This window comes from Oncorhynchus keta, chromosome 10, assembly GCF_023373465.1.
Source record: "Oncorhynchus keta strain PuntledgeMale-10-30-2019 chromosome 10, Oket_V2, whole genome shotgun sequence".
Taxonomy (NCBI): Eukaryota; Metazoa; Chordata; class Actinopteri; order Salmoniformes; family Salmonidae; genus Oncorhynchus; species Oncorhynchus keta.
In genome coordinates, this window is record NC_068430.1 from 57,726,431 (window position 1) to 57,750,271 (window position 23,841).

Genomic DNA, 23,841 nt, shown 5'->3' on the forward strand with positions numbered 1-23,841 from the left:
GCAGTTTGCTATGTAGCGGGACTATCGGCAAAACCGATAGAGAAGGGCCAATAGACTAGAAAAAGTCAATATCGGCCTGATATATCGGCCCGGCCGATTATCGGTCATTCTCTAGTGTGTGTCTGTGTGTGTGTCTGTGAGATTGACTAAACTGACAGGATGGGTGTGGTGGACAGGCTACAGTAATCTGCTGGATTCACACAGGCTTTCCCACACCCTGGCTGATGCTACACCACACCAAAACATGCTGCATAATCAACCTTCAGTGAGGACTGACTGGGTGAGATAGTGCAGGTGTGTACACACAAGGAGACTTGTGCTTTAATGCCCTTTTGAGTTCACTCCCCTACTATTTTCAAGCATGATAAAAAAAAAAGTGCATTATAGAACAGTGGTTCTCAACCTGGGGTAGCCTACATGTACCCCTGGAGGTACTTGGCCTATCCACAGAGGGTACTGGTAAAATATACGTGGGGGTACCTCGGGGGTACTCCAGACAGAGCAAAATGTGTAAACAAAAAAGGTTGAGACAACTGGGTTCCCTTCAAGATATATTAATTGTGAGATCATCTGAATTGTCAGTGAAAAGCAAACAAAAATAATAGATGTCAAAGTAATCCCTGTAAGTATGACTTTATAGAGTAAAAAAATGTCAGCAATAAAACGTTGTTCGTTGTACCATGTCAGCACACATACATTTCTACTGATAGCAGTGAAGGTTGTTCTGTTGTTAAGCATAATGACATGACTGATCAAAATTCAAAGTATACATAGCTATATGACATAATAGTGGACAGAACACATCTGATTCGATCCGATCACCTTTCAAATAGTTCTACAATTACGAACTGTACTAGCATTCATATACTGAGGGAGAGAAGTCTGTGAGGGAGCAAAAAAAAGTCAACCCAATCAGACGAAAAAATCTAGAACAAGCCTTTGTGGAAGTCCCTCCCTTGAATTTTAGCGAGGTAGAGCTGCTATATGCTCGGACGTCAGAGGGACGATGGTGGAGGGCTGGTAAAGATGGCGGCGCTCTCCGAGGATGGGAGGTATGGACTGAATTGTGGCCGACGGAATGCAGATCGAGTCACCGTATTGCACGTAAAATTGACAGAGACAGCTTTCAGAGCAATAGAGAGCCACCAAACCTGTAAGGTAAGTTGAATGAATGTTTTATAGCTTACGTTATACGAGGCTATCAAAACTGGTGAACAAACTGCCACGCACAGCCAGTTTGAGCTAACGTTAGCTGTCTAGAGCTACATTATCCCAGGCCAAGTCAGTTTTATTCTACTTCAAGTACTTTGGTGAAATAGATTAATATTTGGATGGCAGTTTCGCGTGACATCTTTCGCTAACGATAATTTACCGTATGTTGAGGAGGATTGGCACTGCAGTCAGTATTTGGGCGTTTGGATATGTGTTAAAGAGTTTAACATAACTAACGTTAGCGAGCTAAACTTGTAATCTGGGGGCTATGAGTGACAAACGTCCTACCTATAAAGAAGTTGGCAGACGTAAACTGAATTTCTGACAATAGTCAAACGTTAGACAGCCAATCTAGTTGAGAAAAAAATATTATCGGATAACGTTAAACGTTACCTGGCAAAATGGCTAGCTACTAACAAAGTAGCTGAAGTGACATTAACTCAAATTACAAAATAAATTGGCTAATGTTGAATGTAGTCAACCGTTTGTGTTTACTTAGCCACTATCACCGGCTGTTACCATACCATTATAGGGAGGAGTTCAAATCAATTCTCAATATTTAAAAAAATATACCTTACATTTTCACGCCACTATGGTCGATATTTTCTTACGTGTATTTTACCACTTACATTTATCTCCCCCAAAAATCACATTTTATTCACAAATGATCAAATTCACTCCATTGGCACTGTCACTTCCTGTAATCCGCATCAAAATGTTAATTTTATACCCCCCCAAAATTAGAATGGCAGTAGGCTACACCATATGACATAACTTTACTGTTTTGGCCATAGACCTATCCAGTTGCTCTTGCATTCCACACTGAAAGTTCGTCCATTTTATTTTTTACGGCGCGTTATGTTCATGACTAAACTCTTGATTTAAATGTGAATGTTATTTTCTCTAGCTATCTTCCCAGGCGAGTAATTTTACGACAAATGTTGCTAATCTTTGTAAGTACACAGTCATGTAGCCTAGGATATGTTGTCGGTTAACTGCTATTTGTTATGAAAACGTTACAGCTAGGCCAATTTAATATTGATCGGATTATTTGCTGTTTTCCTCAAAATACTATTCACTCGATGACCATAATCTGGTGTTCTCCCTTAAAGCTACAGTACTGTACCTTACACAACTTTCAAAATCCCAACATCGCTGAGCCTCTAAATGGGGTCCCGGCTAGAAGGGATCCAGCTTTTGTCAAATTAGCGTCAAATGTTATTTTTCTGTGCATTTTAGCTAACCTTAACCCTTTTCTAACCTTAACCTCATTCGCCTAACCCTTTGCGATAATTATCCTAACATGCTGCGTAAATTGTCATAACCTCCTACGAAAAGTAAAATCTACGTTAATTTGACAGAAGCTAGATCCCATCTAGCCATGACACTAACAGTCACTGACTCTTTCCTTTTTAGTTTTACCAGCATAGTGGTTGGTGCGCACACTAAACGATGTGGCATACAAGTACGTGGGTCACACACACTAAGATTCTTAGCGTGGCGTAGAGAATCCTGAAGACTACGTTGTCTCGTTAAAACAAGTATGTGATTTAGATAGAACAAGCTGTGGCTCAAAGCAGACATTTTCAGTCAGGCATTCTCACTTGCCATACATAGTTTAAATATTTAGCCAATAGCCTACATTTTTCATTGAATCCCATTGCTTGTGAACTTCAGAGCTTTAACGATTTGGTTTTGTCGAAAACCAGATTCCAGATACATTCGGGGTGATGCGATACCATAGAATTAGGAATAAATAGTAATTTAATAGGATTTCTATGTGTGATACAACATCTCACTGGCTTCCTTTCTGGCAAGCTCTCATTGGCAATTGCTGATCACCCTTCTCAAAATATGTTGTTGCATATCTCACACTGCAACAGAATTGCAGATTTTGTGCTGATGAAAATTGCTGTAGCAGAGGCCTATTATGTCTGGGCCCTTACAGATGCTGTTAGGGAACCAACCTGTAGGGACTAGAGGTCGACCGATTTAATTAGGGCCGGTTTCACAAGTTTTCATAACAATCGGAAATCTGTATTTTTGGACACCACATTTTTTTTATATATATATATATTTACACCTTTATTTAACTAGGCAAGTCAGTTAAAGAACACATTCTTATTTTCAATGACGGCCTAGGAACGGTGGGTAAACTGCCTTGTTCAGGGGCAGAACGACTGATTTTGTTTTTACCTTGTCAGCTCGGGGATTAGTTTTTGCAACCTTCCGGTTACTAGGCCAATGCTCTAACCACCTGCCTTACATTGCACTCCACAAGGAGCCTGCGTGGCAGGCTGACGACCTGTTACGTGAGGGCAGCAAGAAGCCAAGGTAAGTTGCTAGCTAGCATTAAACTTATAAAAAAACAATCAATCTTCACATAATCACTAGTTAACTACACATGGTTGATATTACTAGTTTATCTAGCGTGTCCTGTGTTGCATATAATTGATGCGGTGCCTGTTAATTTCTCATCGAATCACAACCTACTTTGCCAAACGGGTGACGATTTAGCACTCGTTGCACCAAACCTAACCATAAACATGAATGCCTTTCTTTAAAATCAATACACAAGTATATATTTTTAAACCTGCATATTTAGTTAATATTGCCTGCTAACATGAATTTCTTATAATTATGGAAATTATGTCACTTCTCTTGCGTTCCGTGCAAGCAGTATATGCAGCAGTTTGGGCCGCCTGGCTCGTTGCGAACTGTGTGAAGTCCATTTATTCCTAACAAAGACAGTAATTAATTTTCCAGAATTGTACATAATTATGACATAACATTGAAGGTTGTACAATGTAACAGCCATATTTAGACTGTATTTGGTTCTGTATTTCACTGAAAGAATAAACGTTTTGTTTTCGAAATGATAGTTTCCGGATTCGACCATATTAATGACCAAAGGCTCGTATTTCTGTGTTATAATTAAGTTTATGATTTGATATTTGATAGAGCAGTCTGACTGAACGATGGTAGGCAGCAGCAGGCTCGTACGCATTCATTCAAACAGCACTTTCCTGCGTTTTGCCAGCAGCTCTTCGCAATGCTTCAAGCGTTGAGCTGTTTATGACTTCAAGCCTATCAACTCCCAAGAATAGGCTGGTGTAACCGATGTGAAATGGCTAGCTAGTATCGGTGTTAAAAAAAATCATAATCGGTCAACCTCTAGTAGGGACCAAATAAACTAACATGTTAATCCGATGGCCGTACAACCTGTATTATCTGGATGCACTTCAGAGATGCAGTAAACGGGCCTCAGGTCTCTGTGATCAACTGAGGCCAGGAGCCCTGGGAAGTTCAATGGACTGTCAACAACTGTTACATAATTCCAGCAACAAGCTAGTCGGACTTGGTGTAGCACATGTTCAGGGCCTAGTTAATAAAATAAAAAAATCCAGATCAAAATGATTTAATTTGAAATTGTGAAACAGGCGCAGTCACAAGCCTGCTAGAGATAGCGGCAGGCAGATACAAAAAAAAAATGTCCACAGTCGTAGTATAGATAAAGCCTGAGCTGGAATGGGAAGCTAGCTTTAGAAAACGCTGAGTAGATCTAGCTTGTTTCGTAGTTAGTATACCCCTCTGGAGTAGGCTAATTAAAGTCTGGGGTTGAAAGGGTGTCAGGCGGTGCTATGGGAAGGAACACCGCCTTGGTGAATAGGCGCTTAGGACAAGCCAAAGTTAGAAAATTAACAGGATCGCGTCACTGTATCTGACAGAACACACAAATACGTGATAGGCCTAGCAGACATCACACAAGTGTTTTGTATTCTATTGCCTGTTTTTATATCTAAATGGTTTCTGACTAGACCTACTTGCTGCAAAGTATATTGCCGTAGGGAGATAATGAAACCTCTATACTAAAATCTATTCCATGTCCTAGTAGTTAGCCTAGGCCTATATTCTGATGACCCAACAACCTTATTGGAAGTATAACAGTAGGCCTTGTATGCTGCACTGACCAGCCTACCATCTCTTGCTGACTGAGCAGCCAAAACTGCCTGCTTTTTGTTTCTTTCTCTCTCTCTGATTTGTGTGGGGGCTGAACTATATCTACTGGAGTGGGAAAGCTGCCTAGCCCTGGCACTGTGTGGTGGCATGAAATGTGATCAGGAGTGTGTATGTGTGGACTGGATGATCTGGGAGTGTGTGTTGGGGGATGGGTGAAATGCTGTGGCTGGTTCTACAAACTTCTGTAGAGGAAACTGTGCCGAATTCAGCATTCAGACCAAATGCAAGAGAACACTGTTTACTTTACAGAACTTTACTCATCATGGGCTAATGGACTGTAGCTAGTTAGTTTGGTGTGTGTGAAGTGAACTGCACTTTTTTTTTAGTGTAAACTATCACTTACCTATTGTTTGAGGACAGATATTAAAATAAAATGGTGATACATGTTTGTTAGGAAATGGCTGAATGATGGGAGTATGGCAACGAGTTTTCTTAGAAACCCAGAAATAAAACCTTGTTTATTTGAGACTAGGCTTTAGCCTACTCTAAAGATATTTATGCTGAAGAGCCACAAATATACGTTAACTCGTGAATTTCGTGTGGCTTAGGCTGTGTGTTATTGGCATTTTGTTGTTTAGAATTGATGTTGTGAGCTCAGAAAATGGTTTGTGGCCTGTAAGCCCTGCCCAGGAAACAAACTTTGGGAAATGTTCGTATGGTCTATCCCTGTGCAAGTTTACTTACTCTAATCATTTTCGGTGTACACTGTTAAGGGAAAGTTGCTGGAGGGAAGTTCCTGAAGTTTGAAAACAGCCAGTGAAGAACCTATTCTGCAGTGCCGATGTTTCCTCATGGTGCTACCATTATATGCAACCTGCTGATGTAATTGGAATACGTGTGATTTGCTATCATAATCTGACATAAATTCCATTTGCTAATTCTGAGGAAAAGCTGATATTCCTGACCACTTTGTTTGAGATGCCTATGATTTAGGCGAGTGGAGTTGCTAATTCCTGCTCTTAATTCCTACTTTTACTCGTCACAAATGTATGAAACTATAAACATGCTAGCTAGCACATCAGTAGGATAGTAGTAACAGAATACCCTAATTTCGTCACCAGTAGTAACAGAATAGCCTAATTTTGTCACTAAATTAGAAAACGCTTTGGGTGTTTTTCTCAACCACAGCTCAGTGATACTCCAATTGTAACAGAGATTTTCCATCATAATCAGTCAAATGTCAATCTCGCAGTCAACGCTTGCGTTGAAGATGTCCAATCCCTGTCCTCTCTTTTTCAGAATGTACCGTCCTCGCGGCCAACAATACAATTCAAGGGACTCCAAGGGGTAAGTATGTTCACACCTAAAATCTTCATTTTGACTACAGTACTACGGGCCAACCCTGTGGCTGGTAGACTGAGTTTTGTAAATCAACCATGAAAGGTTGAATAAGTTAACATTTGAGTGCTGAAAATGATGACCAATGTTGTTGAAGACCCAATGATTGTCTTGATTTCAGTGAAATGTGCATTTGTTCAGCTACGAGGTGTGGTGGCTTGTTGCCTGACACTTTCTACCCCTCTGAAAGCATCCGGTTAACCCCTGACTACCCTGGCTGTGCACTATAAAGAGTTTAACTCTCCAATGTCCCAAGATCTATAAATACTGCTCTAACAGTCTGCAACTGGGCCCAGAGCACAGGGACCAGACTAAGGTTACAAAATGTCCATAAATTCCCTGGTTTTCCCAACATCTAATTTTTGTGGATTCCCAGCATCAGGGGGGAGAAAGCAGTAAATCTGGAAACCTCCAACCAGGATTTCAGAAAAACCAGGGAATTTATTGAAGTTTCCCAGAATGTAGCAACCCTAGTCTGGTACCTGTGCTTTGGGCCCAGCTGCAGACTGTCAACACACACACTACCAGCAACTTAGACCTCAAAGATCTGCCTGTCATGCAAACTCGCATTCATTAATCTGAGATCCCATAGCTCAGATCAGTCTATATTGACAGAGACAATACACACACACATCACTGTAAAGGGATAATGTTACAAGACCATGAGAAATGAGGCCCACTTGAAGTGTTTTTACAGATGGTTCGCTATTTGCCATGACTGACTCTCACATTCAAATATGAGCGAAATCTCTTCCCAGCCCGACGCTATAGCAGTAGAGCAAAATGAATCCCCATTTCACACCCCATTCAGAATGATTGAGTACCTCCATTCAATTTCTCACTAATGCATACATCTTGAGGGCAAAGAGAGGCCTTCCTGGTTTTCTGTGGTAAAACATTTTTACAATTAATTTTCTTTAATTGTCCTTTTTTTGTGAACCTCACAGCGCATTAAGATCCCAAGGACTGACTCTCTGGATGGCTCTCAGAACTTTGACTTCTATCTGTCCAATGTGGGCAAGGACAACCCTCAGGGAAGCTTTGAGTGCATCCAACAATATGTGTCCAGGTAAGCACCCTCTGGAACTAAACTGAGCATGCGCCAGTGCTCGCTACTGAAGACCCAACATAACCTGGTTCGTTAACTGGAATGCATGTCACTCTGGTGTCAGAATTTGACCATGTCATTGAGCCTTGTTAATGAGGAATTGGTTTAATTGAATTGGGTCCAAGGTGAGAAACCCTATGCTGTATGACTGAACCCCCCGTCCTTTCCAGCTCAGGGACCCCCCACCTGGTGTCCTTGGGGACGGTTCAGGACAAAGTCACGGTGTGTGCCACCAACGACTCCTACCAGGTGACCCGGGAGCGCATGGCGCAGGCCGAGGAGGACAGTCGCAAACGGGGGACCAAGGTCCTCAAGCCTGTGGGCCAGTTCAGAGGCAAGTTCCATGCACTAATCTACCCCCAACAGTAGTATTCTCACAGGCCGGGTCCCACTACTCCAAAATGGCTTTGTTTTCCCAACCTCTCTTTTTGAACCACTGATTCTCTTAAGAACTAGCTTGGTCAAAAGCAATGGAACTTAAAGCCCACTTTTCCATCGTTTGTACCTGACTAAGCCCTTTGGGTTCAGTCTATTAGTGGTTACAAAAGGCAAGGGAAGTAGGCTATTTATGAATATTGAGACGGTCTGCCAACACAGCCAAATCTGGGTTAAAGTTGCACTCTAAGTAGTGCTTATTTAACAACCCTGGCCTACAGCCCCACTCTCCCAACACACACACACACCTGTAAACCAATTGTCTTGCCTTTTCTAATACGCTGCAACTAGATTGAGGTTGGGCAAGTGGAAAAGTAAAAGCTAATCTAATTTGGCCCCTCGCTCTGTCACAATCTCCCGTCCTGTCTGGCCTGTGGAGATATGATGGAGATTGAGAGTGTGCAATGTAACAGCTCAGTGTTGATTTAACTGGTCATGCCAAATCTGCCTCTGCTGACCTGGGACTCAGTTCTCCCACAGCAGAGAACCATATACTGAGCTTCACTGGTAAATCGTTTCTTTTCTAGCCCCAAACTGCTACAGAGGTTTTGGTGTCACAGAAATTGCCCTTTTTGTTACCAGTTATAGAACTCTAAAATATGTTCCCCATAAACATCTTTATATGTGATATATTCTAGTATAAATCTGTCTTGTTCTCACATGGGTGTGGCTCTAAAATCCGTGATGACCGATTCACGGAATCCAGAAATTACGGAATTCAACTCGTATAGCTTCTAAATATATTAAACTTATTCAAATTTGTATTAATTTGCCCAAGATTATAAGACATGAACAAAATGCATAAGTGATTTGTATTTTCCTTAATCTTTCTCAAGAGGAAACCGTGTGGACATTCCCCTCTGTGTGTGTGAGCATTTGTATAACACTTTGTGTCGCTGTTAGCGATTATGCTAATGACAACCGTTTTCCAGTAGCTGGAAATGCTTTCTCAAAAACCTCAATTAAACGTGGCCTACAAAGTAGTCGCTCTACCAGGCAGAATGTTATCATGATTATTTGCATCAATCCAGTGGTGATTTGTTTAGCAAACTGCAATCACATGTGTGCTACAGAAACACCTCTAACCAAGCAAGTCTCTTGCTGCTGCACACTTGAATAAAAGGATATCTACGCCCCCAAAATAATTATGTTGGGGACTTAAAACACCTAAATCTATAATAAAAACCAAGGGCGGCAGGTAGCCTAGTGGTTAGAGCGTTGGGCCAGTAACCGTAAGGTTGCTCGATCAAATCCCCGAGCGGACAATGTAAAAGAATCAGTCGTTCTGCCCCAAGGCCGTCATTGTAAATAAGAATGTGTTCTTATGTGACTTAAATTAAACTAATTGTGATTTTTTTTTTTTTGAGAGCAAAAACATGAACAAATCTGAAACCTGTAAAAACAAAATGGAGGAATCAATCAATCAAACTGAGTTGGGCAAAGTATTTAACAGAGGGGGGGGGTCAGGGCTTACCAGTAGAAATAAACTAACAGTTATCCACATATAAATTGGTATTGTCTGTCTAACAAAATTCAACAGTAAGCACATTCTTATCTTTGGTGGGAGGTTTATTCTAATGCCTCTTAACGCCAATCTTGAACTATAGTTGACTGCAGGAATCCCTGAAATCTGCTTTACTCGTTGTGGCTCTGAACTTGAAGTCCCACCCACTCAGAAACTTAGTCAGTTAAACCCTCTTTCCCTTGGGAATTCATTTGCATACAATGGCTCAGATGGAAACTGAGAGGGGAGCAGAGGAAAGGGGTGGAGTTTGGGCATGTAACAGCTGGCTCAATAGAAGCACCCTATTAACATTAGCAAAAATGAGTCCTAACCTGCATTTTATCTTGTTTGTTTAGGGTATGTCAGTTAGGTATATTGGTCTGGGACCCTATACAGTGTTTGTCATAAATAAGAGCCTATTTACTTGATGTCATTCAGAGTTTAGTACACTAAACACATGCATATCATGGCAGAAACCATGTAATTCTGTTAGGAAACCAACAGACTTGCTGTGTTGTCTTGCAGTCCTTTATCTCTCACTGTATAGACTCACTAGGCTGGCCAAATGCTTGCAGACACAACTCATACCTGCCTCAGTCTCACCAGGCTGAGACAGCAAAAATGTGTGTGGTTTGTGTGCTTAGAGATCTCTCGCATGTCTATCAGCATTTGCCCAGACGAAGGGACTAGGGGGCAGATGAGGGTACAAGTTTCTCTCTAACCTTAATCTCTTAAAGAGCTTTAGGTTTTCATGATCACTGAGAACAGTATGAAGAGATGTCAAGGCATCCTGACTAAGCAGAAGACTAATGAGCTGGGGGCCAGATTCTATGTAGGCTCTTAATGACATTTACATTGGGAACTCAGTCTCTTCAAATCAGGCTTGTATGATTCAACTTGTACTAGTAGTGCACGGTTAGTTCAAATTCAATCCACATACATTTCCGAACACAAAATGGTTGCCAAACGACTTTGACCCTCTAGGGTTCCAAGTGTCTGCTGGCTTTTGTCCTTATCTTTCAGTCAGTATCCAATAACCTTATAACATTGTTGTCATTGTGGGATTGACAGCAAGTGACTTAGCTGCTAGTTAGCGAGTTAGTCATTTCTGCTGTAAACCCAATTCTGAGGTATTAGCAAGAAAACATTTTAAGTGGTCCATTTTAAGCATAAGAGAAACCAAAAACAGATCAAATAAATACATTTCTCGTCTATGCCTTCCTCACCCCTCTAACATCAGGTAAGAAAGTCCAGATCCGCAAGCCAGCGCCGTCAGGCTCCGAACCAGTTGCGGAGCGCAAACGCTCCACCCCCATCAACCCAGCCAACACCATCCGCAAGTGCCTTGCCAACAACCCGGTGTCCCAGCGGCCCTACCGCGACCGCCTCGTCCACCTGCTGGCTCTGCGCTCTTACAAGAAGCTGGAGCTACTGGCCAGGTTGCAACGGGACGGGGTCAGCCAGAAGGACCGCAGCTCTCTGGGGAGCACCCTGCAACAAGTAAGGCTAGTGCCCTGCAACAAGTAACCAAGAGGGTGGAGGATAGTGTTTCATAGGTAGTTTTTGATGAAACCGGGGGTAGAAGGGGCCAACAAATCTACAGAGCCTTCCCCGAAACTGGTAGGGGAACACATTAGCGCTGATAATCTTTTTTATAAGCACGTTTAAAAAAAATAATAATAATAATTACATGCAATATGTGGGTTGAACACACAGAATAAAATAATAAAAGTCCCATAAATGGTAGCGACTGCCCATTACATTATCACTTATTAATCACTTGAATAAGTTGTTGTAATTATTACATACATTATTATTTGATTACTATTTCATTCCAAGTCATTTCTATAGAGCTGCTGCCTACGCTCTCTGGCAAAATCATTATTTGAGAAGTTCTTAAACGTAAAGAAGAGATGCTTTTATGACTGCTGAATACCAGCTATCAATCACTTGCAGTAGATCATGTATTTTCAGGTAGAGATGCCTTGCGAATCAACTGCTCTCAAGTTAATATTGATCACACGGTCTTTAACTTAGCAGATGTAAAAGAAACACAAACTGGGAAAGTACGAGCACAATGGATTATGGTCATTGTAGTTAGTTTAGCACAGAAAACATGGTGATTATGTTCACTATTGGCCTTTTGGAAACTACAACTCCCTACTACATTGCACCGCTCGGGCTTGATGTTATTTCTAGAGAAACTGCGCAATGTGCACATTGAGCTCACAGAAAAAAACCTAACAATGACATTCTAATCGTTGAACCGATGTCGGTCAATTAGTTTTAAAAACCGATGTCTGTTAATCGCTCAGCACTAGAACACATAGATAAGATGGTTAGCGCTTGAATAAATAATATGTGAATATATAAAGTGATTCCTAAATATGCACTTAAGTTCATAGATATTTTAAAGTATGAGTAACTGGTAGCACTGTATGAGAAGACACATGTCCCGGTTTGCCCCTAGGAATCTTCACCCTTCTGAAGCATTAGACCACAGAATGCAAATCACAGAGGACCTGTTCCCTGGAGTACAAAGACCTTCATTCACCACTACTGAACATAGCACACAGCAAGAATGAAGCAGCTATACATTAAAGCCATTAGTCGTACACACACACAGACAGCATGAACCACACATTTATAGATAACATACTCAAACTGGTTTATTTGCCTAAAGCAAATGAGTTGTCTGACTACAATGCTGACTACACCCATGCTTGGGATACATGAAACACAACACATAGACTCACTTAGGAATTTGCATAATGTTGTGATGGAGAATGCAGAGACACTGAGTTTGGGGATGAAATGCTAATTAAATGCACTGACTTCATACCCAGGTTGACGCAAGTAGGGCAGGGACCAACAAAAGTCTTTAACCCTTAGGAATTGTTTGACTCAAGTAAAGAGGCAAAAATATTACCAGCGGTTGTATTTGTTGCTTTTAATGATCCCAAATTATTGGGCAGCACTTTTTTTGAAAAGGAACAACTACAAAATTAGACGCTGCTGATCTTGTTCGCGTGTCTGTTTGTCCGCAGGTGGCCAACCTGAACCCCAAAGATAACTCTTACTCTCTGAAGGACTTTGTGTACCGCGATGTGCAGAGGGACTGGCCGGGCTACTCCGAGGATGACCGCGTTCAGGTCAACGGGATCTTGGTTCGGTAGGTCACAACGCATTTGTCTGAATGTTTTTGCGACGTTGCACCCTCCTGAACAGGCCCCTCCATTTTATTGCGAACGGGACTCCGTGTAGCGGCGGCTTACGGTCAGTTGACCCTCTCGTCTCCTCTTTCTCTCAGGAAACTGGGCCTTCCCACTGAGACACTTTCCTCCAGCAGTCCTCTTAAAGACGGCCTCCCGGCTTCCCCACAGGTAACCCCTCAACAGTACACCCTGCTGGACACAAACACTTTCAGTATTACTCGCACAAACCAATGCAGAGCGAACAGACAAGCCGACCCAAACTAAATGACCAGTTCTCTCCTGTAAAGACACATTTTTATCTTAAACCTATGCAATGAATTGTTTGCTAAGATCAGAAGGAAACATTGGTCCTTTATCACTCATTCACCGTAGAAATCCTTGTTTGATGGTTTGGTTATGGTCTTTCAGCAGAAGTGCCAGCCCGAGTTGCCGGTTCACTTCACCGACCCCCTGATGCCGAAGAAGCCCCGCATCTCCCATGTCACCAGCCAAGGGCCCCCTGCTGCCCCAACCCCCATCCCCACCTCGTCCTCTAGAGAGCGCCGCGCCCCCCCGAAGGAGGACGACAGCCACCACAGCGCTGCTGCCACCACCAACACAAAGCGCTCATCTCTCCCAGCCAGTACCACCACCACTGCTGGCCCGCCCCTCAACCACCACCACCTTCCCCCTCCGTCCCAGCTCCAGGTTTCTCAACGCCCTCCCCCGTCGCATCAGTCTGGCCCGGGCTCCAACTCCAACTCGCCCAGCACGCCCGAGGGCCGTGGCACCCAGGACCTGCCCCTGGACCAGAGCTCCACCTGCCTGGAACCCCCCTCACCGATAGCCACCTCCAGCCCCCCGAGCAGGACCACTGACCGTTATGCCCCCTGCATGCCGCCACCAGCCAGCTCCAGTCCCCAAAGCCACCCAGCCCTCACCATCTCTTCATCCTCCTCATCCTCTACCATTATCCCCCCTCCCTCGCCAAGCAGTAGCAAGAAGTCCAAGAAAAAGTCAAAGAAGCACAAAGAGAAGGACCGCGAGAAGGAGAGGCACAAGGATGTGCGAAGCAGTAAAGGCGATGGCCCTGGTGTCAGCCCCCGAGGGGTGCCGGTTGTGGACGCTCAGAGGCCAAGGAAGAGACACCGCGACAAGGCGGAGGAGAGACAAACGCCAGTCATCCCCGCCAAGAGCCCAGTCTGCCTGGACGAAGGTAGTCTGCCTTAATGTCTTGGTTTGGTTTCATGGTTAAAAGGGAAAAGTGTGCTTGCTTATTAGCGTGCATGGCCCAATTCCCAAAGGTTTCATTTTCAAGTGACGTAGTGGTTGCTTTCAAACCTCGGGAGGGGGGAAAAAAATAACACTGCAATAAGTGTGTGCATGCTTTGAACACGATGGCATGCTTGCATTGCCTTGTCCGTTGGAGCATGTATGTATTTTTTTGTGCTGGTCAAGGGCAGTCGGGTCTGGAGATAACCAAGGGATATCTGTTCCTGGTTCTACAATTTTTGAATGGGGCATGCTTATTTAAGACTTAGAGGAAGGCAATTTTTAAAGAATAACAAGGCATCCTCTACTGCCAGGATGAGGTCAATATCCTTCCAGGATTCCTGGGCCAGGTTGGTTAGAAAGTGTTTTAGGGAGCGTTTGACAGTGATTGAGGGGTGGTCGTTTGACTGCAGACCCATTACGGATGCAGGCAGTGATCGCTGAGATCTTGGTTGAAAAAGGCAAAGGTGTATTTGGAGGGCAAGTTGGTTAGGATGATAGGTGCCCATGTTTACGGAATTGATCATTTGTGTGAGATTGGGGGCATCGAGCTTAGATTGTAGGATGTCCGGGGTGTTAAGCATGTCCCAGTTTACGTCACCTAGCAGCACGAGCTCTGAAGATGGATGGGGGGCAATCGATTCACATATGGTGTCCAGGGCAGAGGGTGGTCTATAGCAAGCGGCAACAGTGAGAGACTTGTTTCAGGAAAGGTAGATTTTTTTTTTTTAAGAAGCTCGAATTGTTTGGGTACATAGCTTGCAGAGTTCTGTCTTTACTATCCAGGTATCTCTGCAGTAGATTGCAACACCGCCCCCTTTGGCAGTTCTATCTTGTCGGAAAATGTCATAGTTAGGGATGGAAATGTCAGGGTTTTTGGTGTTCTTCCTAAGCCAGGATTCAGACACGGCTAGGACATCCGGGTTGGCAGTGTGCTAAAGCAGTGAATAAAACAAACTTAGGGAGGAGGCTTCTAATGTTAACATGCATGAAACCAAGGCTTTTATGGTTACAGAAGTCAACAATTGGGAGTAGGAGTGGAGCTAGGCACTGCAGGGCCTGGATTAACCTCTACATCACCAGAGGAGGAGTAGGATAAGGGTACGGCTAAAGGCTATCAGAACGGGTAGTACGTTCGGAACAGAGTTAAAGGAGCAGGTTTCTGGGCGCGATAGAATAGATTCAAGGCATAATGTACAGACGAAGGTATGGTAGGATGTGAGTACATTGGAGGTAAACCTAGGCGTTATGTAATGATGAGCGAGTGATTGTCTCTAGAGACGTTTAAACCAGGTGATGTCACCGCATATGTGGGAGGTGGAACTAAGTGGTTGGTTAAGGCATATTGAGCCGGGCTAGAGGCTCTACAGTGAAATAAGACGATCACTAACCAGGACAGTAATGGACAAGGCATATTGATATTAGGGAGAGGCATGCGTAGCTGGGTGATCATAGGGGTCCAGTGAGTGGTTGGGCTGGTTAGAGACACTGCGATTCAGACAGCTAGCAGGCCGGGACTAGCAATCTAGCAGAAGGGCCTCAGAGGGATGTCTCGACGGAGGAAAGTCTGTTTTAGCCTCCGCGTGCAGTGACGTCGATAGATCAGTCGTGATGGATTAGTAGCGTTCCGAGTAGCAGAGGGGTCCAAGTCCAATTGGCAAAATAGGTATAGTGGGCCAAGAAATTGGCCGATGGCTCTATGCAGCTAACAGTCCAATATGCTCGAGACAGCTAGCGGGCTGTGGCTAGCAGATGGGCATTCAGTTGACGTTGCGATGTTGGGGCCAGTTGAATACCCCCTCAAGCTGATTGCGTCGTAGTCCAGTCGTGAAGGATTGTCGGGGTTCCATGCCCCGTACCGGCAGTAGAAGGGGTCCGGGTATTGTAGCACAGGAGGGCCTATAGGATGGGCTAGCTCCAGGCTAATTGGTGCTTGATTTCGGATAGATGATTAGCCAGGAGTAGTCACTCGGATAGCAGCTAGCTATCTGCGATGATCAGGGTGTAAATGTCCAGAGCTTGCGGTAGGAATCCGGGGATATGGAGAGAAAATAGGTCTGGTATGCTCTGGTTTGAGTCGCGTTGTTCAAACTGGTGAGAGCTTTTCGAGCTGAAGGTTAGCTGATGACCGCTAGCAGTGGTTTAGACATGGATAGTGTGTGTGCTATTCAATATTAGGAAAATGTTCTTAATGTTTTGTACACTTGTTTGTGTGTATATGTGAATTAACGTAGTCAAAAGTTTTGTATTTGGTCCCATATTCCTAGCACGCAATGATTACATCAAGCTTGTGACTCTGCAGACTTGTTGGATGTATTTGCAGTTTGTTTTGGTTGTTTCAGATTATGTTGTGCCCAATATGAAATTAATGGTAAATGATGTATTGTCATTTTGTCACTTTAATTGTAAATTAATAGAATATGTTTCTAAACACTTCTACATTAATGTGGATGCAACCATGATTACTGATAATCCTGAATGAATTGTGAATGAGTGAGAAAGTTGGAGGCACAAAGATCATACCCACAAGACATTACCAATAACGGGGGAGGTTAGCATTTATTCGGGGTCTGATATTTAGTAGGTAGTACTTACACTAAATATAATATGATATTAAGGTGGTCAAAGAATGACCTGCCCTGAGCAGCAGACTCAGAAATCAGTCCATTTGACTCTTTGTTCTGCCTCTAACAACTGTTTCAATACCAGTACTTTTGAATGGCTCAAGTTTAAGGCTACCGCTAGTGAAGAGAGCTGTTCGGCTGTCAGTTCGTTATGGAGTATAATTGTCTTTGCTGTTCCCCAGACACTAAAGAGAGGCCAGTCCACTCGTCAGACCTATCCTCCACCACTGTGATGCCAGATTACATAAGGTCAGTACTACCCCCTTTTTACTTAATACTCTTTGTTCCTATGTGGGACATGAGGCTTCCACAGAAGAGCACCACTGCTACCAATCATCAGCCTTTCGGGGGATGGTATCTCCTTTTTTTACCCCTCTCAAATACACATGAAGGACCCTGTGTGTGTCTCCTTGTCGCTGACCTGTGCTGCTGTCCCCCTACAGTAAGTACACGGCAGTGGTGTCTATGGACCAGAGGCAGACCTACAAGGACGAATTCAACGCCGAGTATGAGGAGTACCGCGTCCTGCATACCCGTGTGGAGAACATCACCCGCCGGTTCCACCATCTAGACACCGAGTCCAGGAGGCTGCCTCCCGGCACCAAAGAGTACCAGGTCAGATTATAACAAGCTACACCACAATACAAGGAGAAAATATTACAAACTTCACCACCAGATCAAATTATAATAAACTACACCAAAGAGTACCAGGCCAGATTCTACCAAACTTCACCACCGAGTAATGCTGCATTCATGTGCTCGTCGGAAATGCAAAAACGTCCCAATAAGAAGTCCGACGTGATTGTGTTCCAAGTGCTTTTGAAGTCGGAAGACGATTGTTCTACCAATTTGATTTTAGCTAGCTAGATAAGATGGCTAACATTGCTAATAATTGAAGTTAGCTAGCTTGCATTGACAATATGGTCAAACTAGCTACATCTTTTTGTTGAAAAGGTGGAAGGTCAGTGGTGAAACATCGCAACTCGAGTAGCAATATTGTCTTTTGAGTTTCCCACTAGTAATTGCTACTTGGAGGGTCGTTAAAGTGAAACGTCAGTCGGAATTGCCGGTAACTCTGACGGCACCATTAATTAGTACCAGGTCTAAATATAACAAACTACACGAGTACCAGGTCAGATTTTTTGTTTTGTTTTTAATGTATGGGAAAATGTCAACACATTTTGCTCATGTAACTGTAAGCATTGTTTGTACTTTTTCAGGAAGTACATGAAGAAGTGTTGCAGGAGTACAATAAAATGAGACAAGTAAGTAAAACAAATAATGCAGTATACACTGAAAAATATATAAATGCAACATGCAACAATTTCTAAGATTTTACTGATTGAAAGCTAATAAGGAAATCAGTCAATTGGAATAAATTCATTAGGACCTGGTCTGTGGACTTCACATGACTGGGAATACAGAAATGCATCTGATCACAGATGCCTTTAAAAATATAGATGTGTTTTCAATGGATGTGCGAAGTTGCTGGATGTTGACAGGAACTGGAACACGCTGTTGTACACGTCAATCCAGAGCATCCCAAACATGCCCAATGGGTGACATGTCTGGTGAGTATACAAGCCATGGAAGAACTGGGACATTTTCAGCTTTGTGTACAGATCCTTGCGTCTTGGGGCCGTGCATTATCATGTTGAAACATCAGGTGATGGCGGTGGATGAATGTCACGACAATGAGCCTCAGGATCTTGTCACGGTATCTCCGTGCATTCAAATTGCCATTGATAAAATGCAATTGTGTTTGTTGTCTGTATCTTATGCCTGCTAATACATAACCTCACCGCCGCCATGGGGCACTCTGTTCACGATGTTGACATCAGCGAACTGCTCGCCCACACCGCCATCTGCCCGGTACGGTTGAAACCAGGATTCATCTGTGAAGAGCACACTTCTCCAGTGTGCCAGTTGCCATCAAAATTGAGTATTTGCCCACTGAAGTCTGTTACTACGTTGAACTGCAGTCATGTCAAGACCCTGTTGAGAACGACAAGTACACTGATGAGCTTCCTGAGAACGTTTCTGACAGTTTTTGCAGAAATTCTTTGGTTGCGCAAACCCCCAGTTTCATCAGCTGTCCAAGTGGCTGGTCTCAGACGATCCCGCAGGTGAAGATGCTGGATGTGGAGGTCCTGGACTTGCGTGGTTACATGTGGTCTGCGGTTGTGAGGCCAGTTGGATATACTACCAAATTCTCTAAAATGGAGGTGGCTTATGGTAGAGAAATGAACATTCAAATATCTGGCAACAGCTCCCTCAACTTGAGACATCTGTGGTGTTGTGACAACTGCACATTTTTAGTGGCCTTTTTATTGTTCCCAGCACAAGGTGCACATGTAATGATCATGGTGTTTAATCAGCTTCTTGATATGCCACACCTGTCAGATTATCTTGGCAAAGGAGACATGCTCACTAAAAGGGATGTGAAAGAAATTTGCATATGGAACATTTCATGAGCTGAAATAAAAGATCACAAACATGGGACCAACACTTTTTACATGACACTAATCGCTAGCTATATAGCACCAGGTGGAGTTGAAGTCTGACTGTGTACTTGTGCTCCACGAGTCATAACTAGTTGTGGAGGGAAGACTTGAAACTTGTTTACAGCCAAAGGGTTGGCTAGCTATCTGGCTTACTCGCTGTGCATTAGTTTATGTGACCAGTGCTAATTGCTAGCAAACCACTGACTCTAGCTTGTTAGTGTCACAAAAATGGGTGAACCAATGGTTAATATTAGTGGGAACTTTCTAACATTACCTAGGTTGATTTGCTTGGCTGAGTCAGCGCAGGGCGGCCGCCAACAAAAGCAAGCATTCTGTACACTTCAAGGCACTGCGTTATCAACCAAACACAGCGTTGGAACTTTGAACAGTCAAATAAAAGTAAATAAACACAAACCTTTTTAAATAGCTTTCTCATGTAACATATTATGTAGTCTCTAATTTCTTTGTCTGTCACCCTGCAGCACAGCCCAAACTACCAGGTGGAGAAGCAGCGCTGCGAGTACCTGCACAACAAGCTGGCCCACATCAAGCGCCTCATCGCTGACTTTGACCAGCGCAGGGCCCAGTCCTGGCGCTAGAGCACCAGCTTCAAGACCACAGTGTTGAGGTGGTTTAAGGGGTGGGCAGAGCAAGGGGAGTCCAACTGGCTTTTTATTTATTCAGACCCTCTGCCACCGCTTCCTTCCTTTACCCTTTCTTTCTACCTTTTGATTCCACAGGCTGCAGGAGGCTACAGTACACCATCTTAAAATTCTTATTCACTGCCCCCCCCCTACCTTTTCTCGTATTGGTTTCTCCTGGACCTCCTCTCTATTACTACAACACTGGTCTAGAGGAAGGGATCTACATGTGAGGGGGTGGTAGGGCAAAAATACTTAACGCTTCTTACCTTTTGAAGGACTTATCCCTAAAAATGAACAACAAAAATTAAACTTATTTTTGAAAGCAGAGAAAATATTATACTTACACTTGTATTTAAGTAAATAAAGAGGGAGATCTATTTATTTTGGACTGTTATGATGGAGGAGCGGTCCACAGATGATTTATTGTTTAAAAAGTTTATATTTTCCAAAAGCAATGCAAAAAAACATGGGCCTTATGTGTTTGACTTTATGAAGCCATTTTGCACGTGAGAGGAGATCCCATGCTGCATCCCAGTGGTCCAAAGTGGCTCATTTTCATTGTAAAGTAGGGGGCTCAAGGAAAGGAATCCACTTGAGCAATTGAGATGTAACACCTATGTGTGTGTGCATGGGTTATAAATGGCTTATGGGGGTGGGATGGGTAAATTAGGAGTATCTGTCCCCTGACAGCAGGGGCGTGCTACCCTGAGCACCACCAGTGTTTCTGCCCTCAGTGCAAAAGGGTGCCTTAACGTGTTTAGTTTACACTGCAATGTCGAGTCGCTGAGACTTCTAGGGTCCCCAAGGCAACACGGGGGAACTACAACCACCTGGCTACAGGTCACACAGACCAGTGTGTGTGTGTTTTGGGGGGGACACAGTAAAGAATATGTCTGAGGTTAGGTGGTACCTTTTTGAGAGGTGAGGGAGTATCAAGAGGGGCTACAAAGGTCAGGGTGGTTTGTGTGTGCGTGAGTGTGACCTGTGTATGGGTGGGCGCCAATGTAAAACGGGGTGGGGGGGGGGGGAATTAACGGGTTGGGGCGAAAACACAAGTGGGGAAAGAAAAATGTAAAAAAAAAAAAGCTGCTTTAGTCTTTGTTTGAAGAGCCAGAGCCCTCAGGATCAACCTGGCTAAAGTTACATGTTCTTAATTGGGAGGCTGTTCTAGAGTAGCAGATCTCTAGGACTACAGCGTTGCCTCGCCAGCTTATTTAATGGAAAACAGGCTGTGTTCTGTTTGATGAGAAAAATGGAAAAAAAAAAGAATGCATCCACCTGAAGACAAATCTGTGTTACGATGCAAAATGTATTATTTTCTTCTCGATTCCAGTTTTGGCAGTGCAGCAGAACTATGGAAGAACGACGATTTAGCATTTCTGTTTTAGGTTTTTGAATTAAACTCATGCTGATTTAGTTTGACGGATGGGTTATGAAAATCAACTTTTGAGTCTTTATTTCATGATCTCGTTAATTAACAAGCTCCTTTGAGCTCAAGGGAAACATTATGTTTACAAACCTGTGTTAGAATGTTTGCCCAAAAATGTACTGTTCTGGTATTCCAGTGGGGCATCTACCTACCAGTTGTCACACTGATACCAGAGACAGGATGTGAAATGTATTCCCTGGAAAATTGCTTTTTTTTCTTTTGGAAAATTGCTTTTTTTTTCTTTTTTTGCGGGGGGGTGGAGATATTCTAATACTTCTTCATTTGAACTTTTTTTCTGTTTCTGGGGAGGGGGTATAAAAAAAATTATAATTATATATAATTGTAAGGAACTGAAGATGCAAACTTGCTGCAGTATGGTGTAATGTAAGTCTGTGATAGAGCTCATATCAACTGTCGTGAAATGATTGGGGCTTCCTTTTGAATGGGCCAGTCTCTGCAGCAGACCGACTCTTTCCAGAGGTAGTGTCACTTTTTAAAACAGGTGCTTGGCTCTCTCCAGTCACAAAAGCCAACTATATTTCAGTGTTGCTGTATTTCAATTTAATAGTCAAACTCTAAGGACCATGAGCTCAACATGCTTATGAGGGATTTGTAGATGTGAAAAATACTTATTTGCAGATCCTGAATAATTGTGACACTCGTGAGTCCCCAAGAGGAGTACTGAAGTACAGGGTCCATTCCCAGGAAAGTGGGTACATGGTCGGAGCCTCACTCAAATAACTTGTGTGATGGGCTGCTTTTATTTTATTTTTTTCCCCTTTTCCCATAACTATTGCAGTCGTTTCCCAGAATTTGTGAGTCACCCAAGGTTGACCCAATAGCCAAAATGTACGCTAGGCTGCACACAACTCCCAAGGTCTAGTCCATCTCACTGCCCCCCCCTCCTTCCTCCTTTTTAAAGACAGCTCTGTAACATAGCTGCATTGCTGCTAAGCCCCACTCCCTTCCAGCCCCTCTGAAGCAGTAAGCCACTCTGCTAATCGTTCTCATACTGCGGCTCAGGGAGAGGCTGTCCTCGCCGCGACCCCGCAGGCTAATGCCTAGCTAAAGGAGCGTCAGCCAGGAGATGGGTCAGAGGACATTTAGCGGGGTCTTAACATGGCAGGCCGCTAAGTGACTCATCAGTATTGCGGGAAGCAAGGAAGGAGGGCTGAGAGCACAAGAGTAGAGGAGTTGTTTTTGTTATGTTGGGGGAGGAGGGGTCAAGTTTTAATGAGAAAGGGCAAACAAGTGTTAAACACCATTTCAAAACTATGAATTGTGAAGGAGTGGTAAACCTGCCCACCTGAAAATGCATCAAATCAGTACAATAAAAGCCAACTTGGTTCTACATTGAACGTTGTGGAGAGTTTATTTTATTTACATTTTTTTTTTTGCATTGCCATCCATTTCTTTCCCATGTGAAATGACTACTGTCCTCCAACAGGTCCCATGTTATGGTCAATAAGTTGTGTATTGACATGGATACATATTAGTGTCATGTACCCCCAGCACAATGTAAAGTGTCATATAAATGCAACCCATTGTTAAGAAGGTGGGTTGGATGCTTTAATGTTGATAGATTATTGCGGCTAAGAAGACTTCACATTTATGTCTCACCATGATTGGTGTGAAAATCATGATGTTGAATGATTGTTCTGTCAGTATGGCCTCTGAGCCAATAGGAACTTAGACAGTTGCAAACTGGGAAGATGCTCCATCTTTGCAAAGGTATCCAGATCCGGGACTAGTGCGCACATGGAAAAGTCATTTGTTTGAACAGTCGCAAACAAGTTGGATTGTACCGGGAAGCTCTTGGCAATGTTGTGGTCTGGGGGCGACTCGCAGAGCTGGTCTAAGTTTGAATGGACAAATGCACATTTCCTTCCAAGTGTCAGTGACTACATTAATATTTCAACACATGCATGTGCCTGCAATTTTATACATTCCAGGGCAGAGACGGTACTTTTTCCATTTTATAATTAAATGTTAACTATTGTAAGAAGTGGTTTGGTGAACCATGTGACGAGTAATCTTGCCTGAAAACAAGCTGTCTCCTTGAGCAAATGCCTACAGGCTTTAGCTCTGCGTGCTAACAGACATGGCACGCGGGTGACCCAGGTTCAAACCCAGCCAGTCACATTGGTGCAGTGACTTGGATTCATTCAGTTGATTCAGAGAGGAAGTGGTTGAAGAAGGGTGAGGTGTAGCAAAGGTAGTTTGGTTCGCCACAGTCGGGACACGTAACCTTGCCTGAGGACTTCGGTTCGCTTCCCCCAAACAAAGTCTTGTGCAAATCCCAATCACTTGCACTGGCAGCAGCCCTGCTCTTAACACCTGAATCAACTAATCACGGTCCTGATGATCGCTCAATGTTAACTTATGTTGCTGCTTCGCAAGGAAAATGAAGGATATATCTTAATTTGGCCGTTCAAAGTAGTATTTGGTTTGAATCCAAGATTACGGCATTCAGTCCTCCATGACCTGAGATGCCCCATATTTGTCAGAATGTCATCAATGCAACAGTATCTGAGATCTCTGCAAATGTGATTAGGGA

At 43.4% G+C, this 23,841-nt stretch overlaps 1 protein-coding gene across 2 annotated transcripts; it reads left to right on the forward strand.

Moving 5' to 3' along the window:
* The first annotated feature begins 959 nt into the window (after nt 1-959).
* Nucleotides 960-22,642, forward strand: LOC118389027 (RNA polymerase II elongation factor ELL2-like). Of its 2 annotated transcripts, none has more exons than XM_035778717.2 (12): nt 960-1,158; nt 6,472-6,519; nt 7,518-7,639; nt 7,849-8,012; nt 10,858-11,117; nt 12,665-12,789; nt 12,928-13,000; nt 13,244-14,027; nt 16,890-16,956; nt 17,151-17,322; nt 17,928-17,972; nt 19,694-22,642. In XM_035778717.2, the coding sequence occupies exons 1-12, from the start codon at nt 985-987 to the stop codon at nt 19,808-19,810; spliced, it is 2,151 nt and encodes a 716-aa protein (XP_035634610.1). In that variant the 5' UTR covers nt 960-984; the 3' UTR covers nt 19,811-22,642. The 2 variants fall into 2 exon arrangements, with proteins under 2 accessions (XP_035634610.1, XP_035634609.1); XM_035778716.2 differs by having other exon boundaries at nt 961-1,158; nt 13,241-14,027.
* The last annotated feature ends 1,199 nt before the right edge of the window (nt 22,643-23,841 follow it).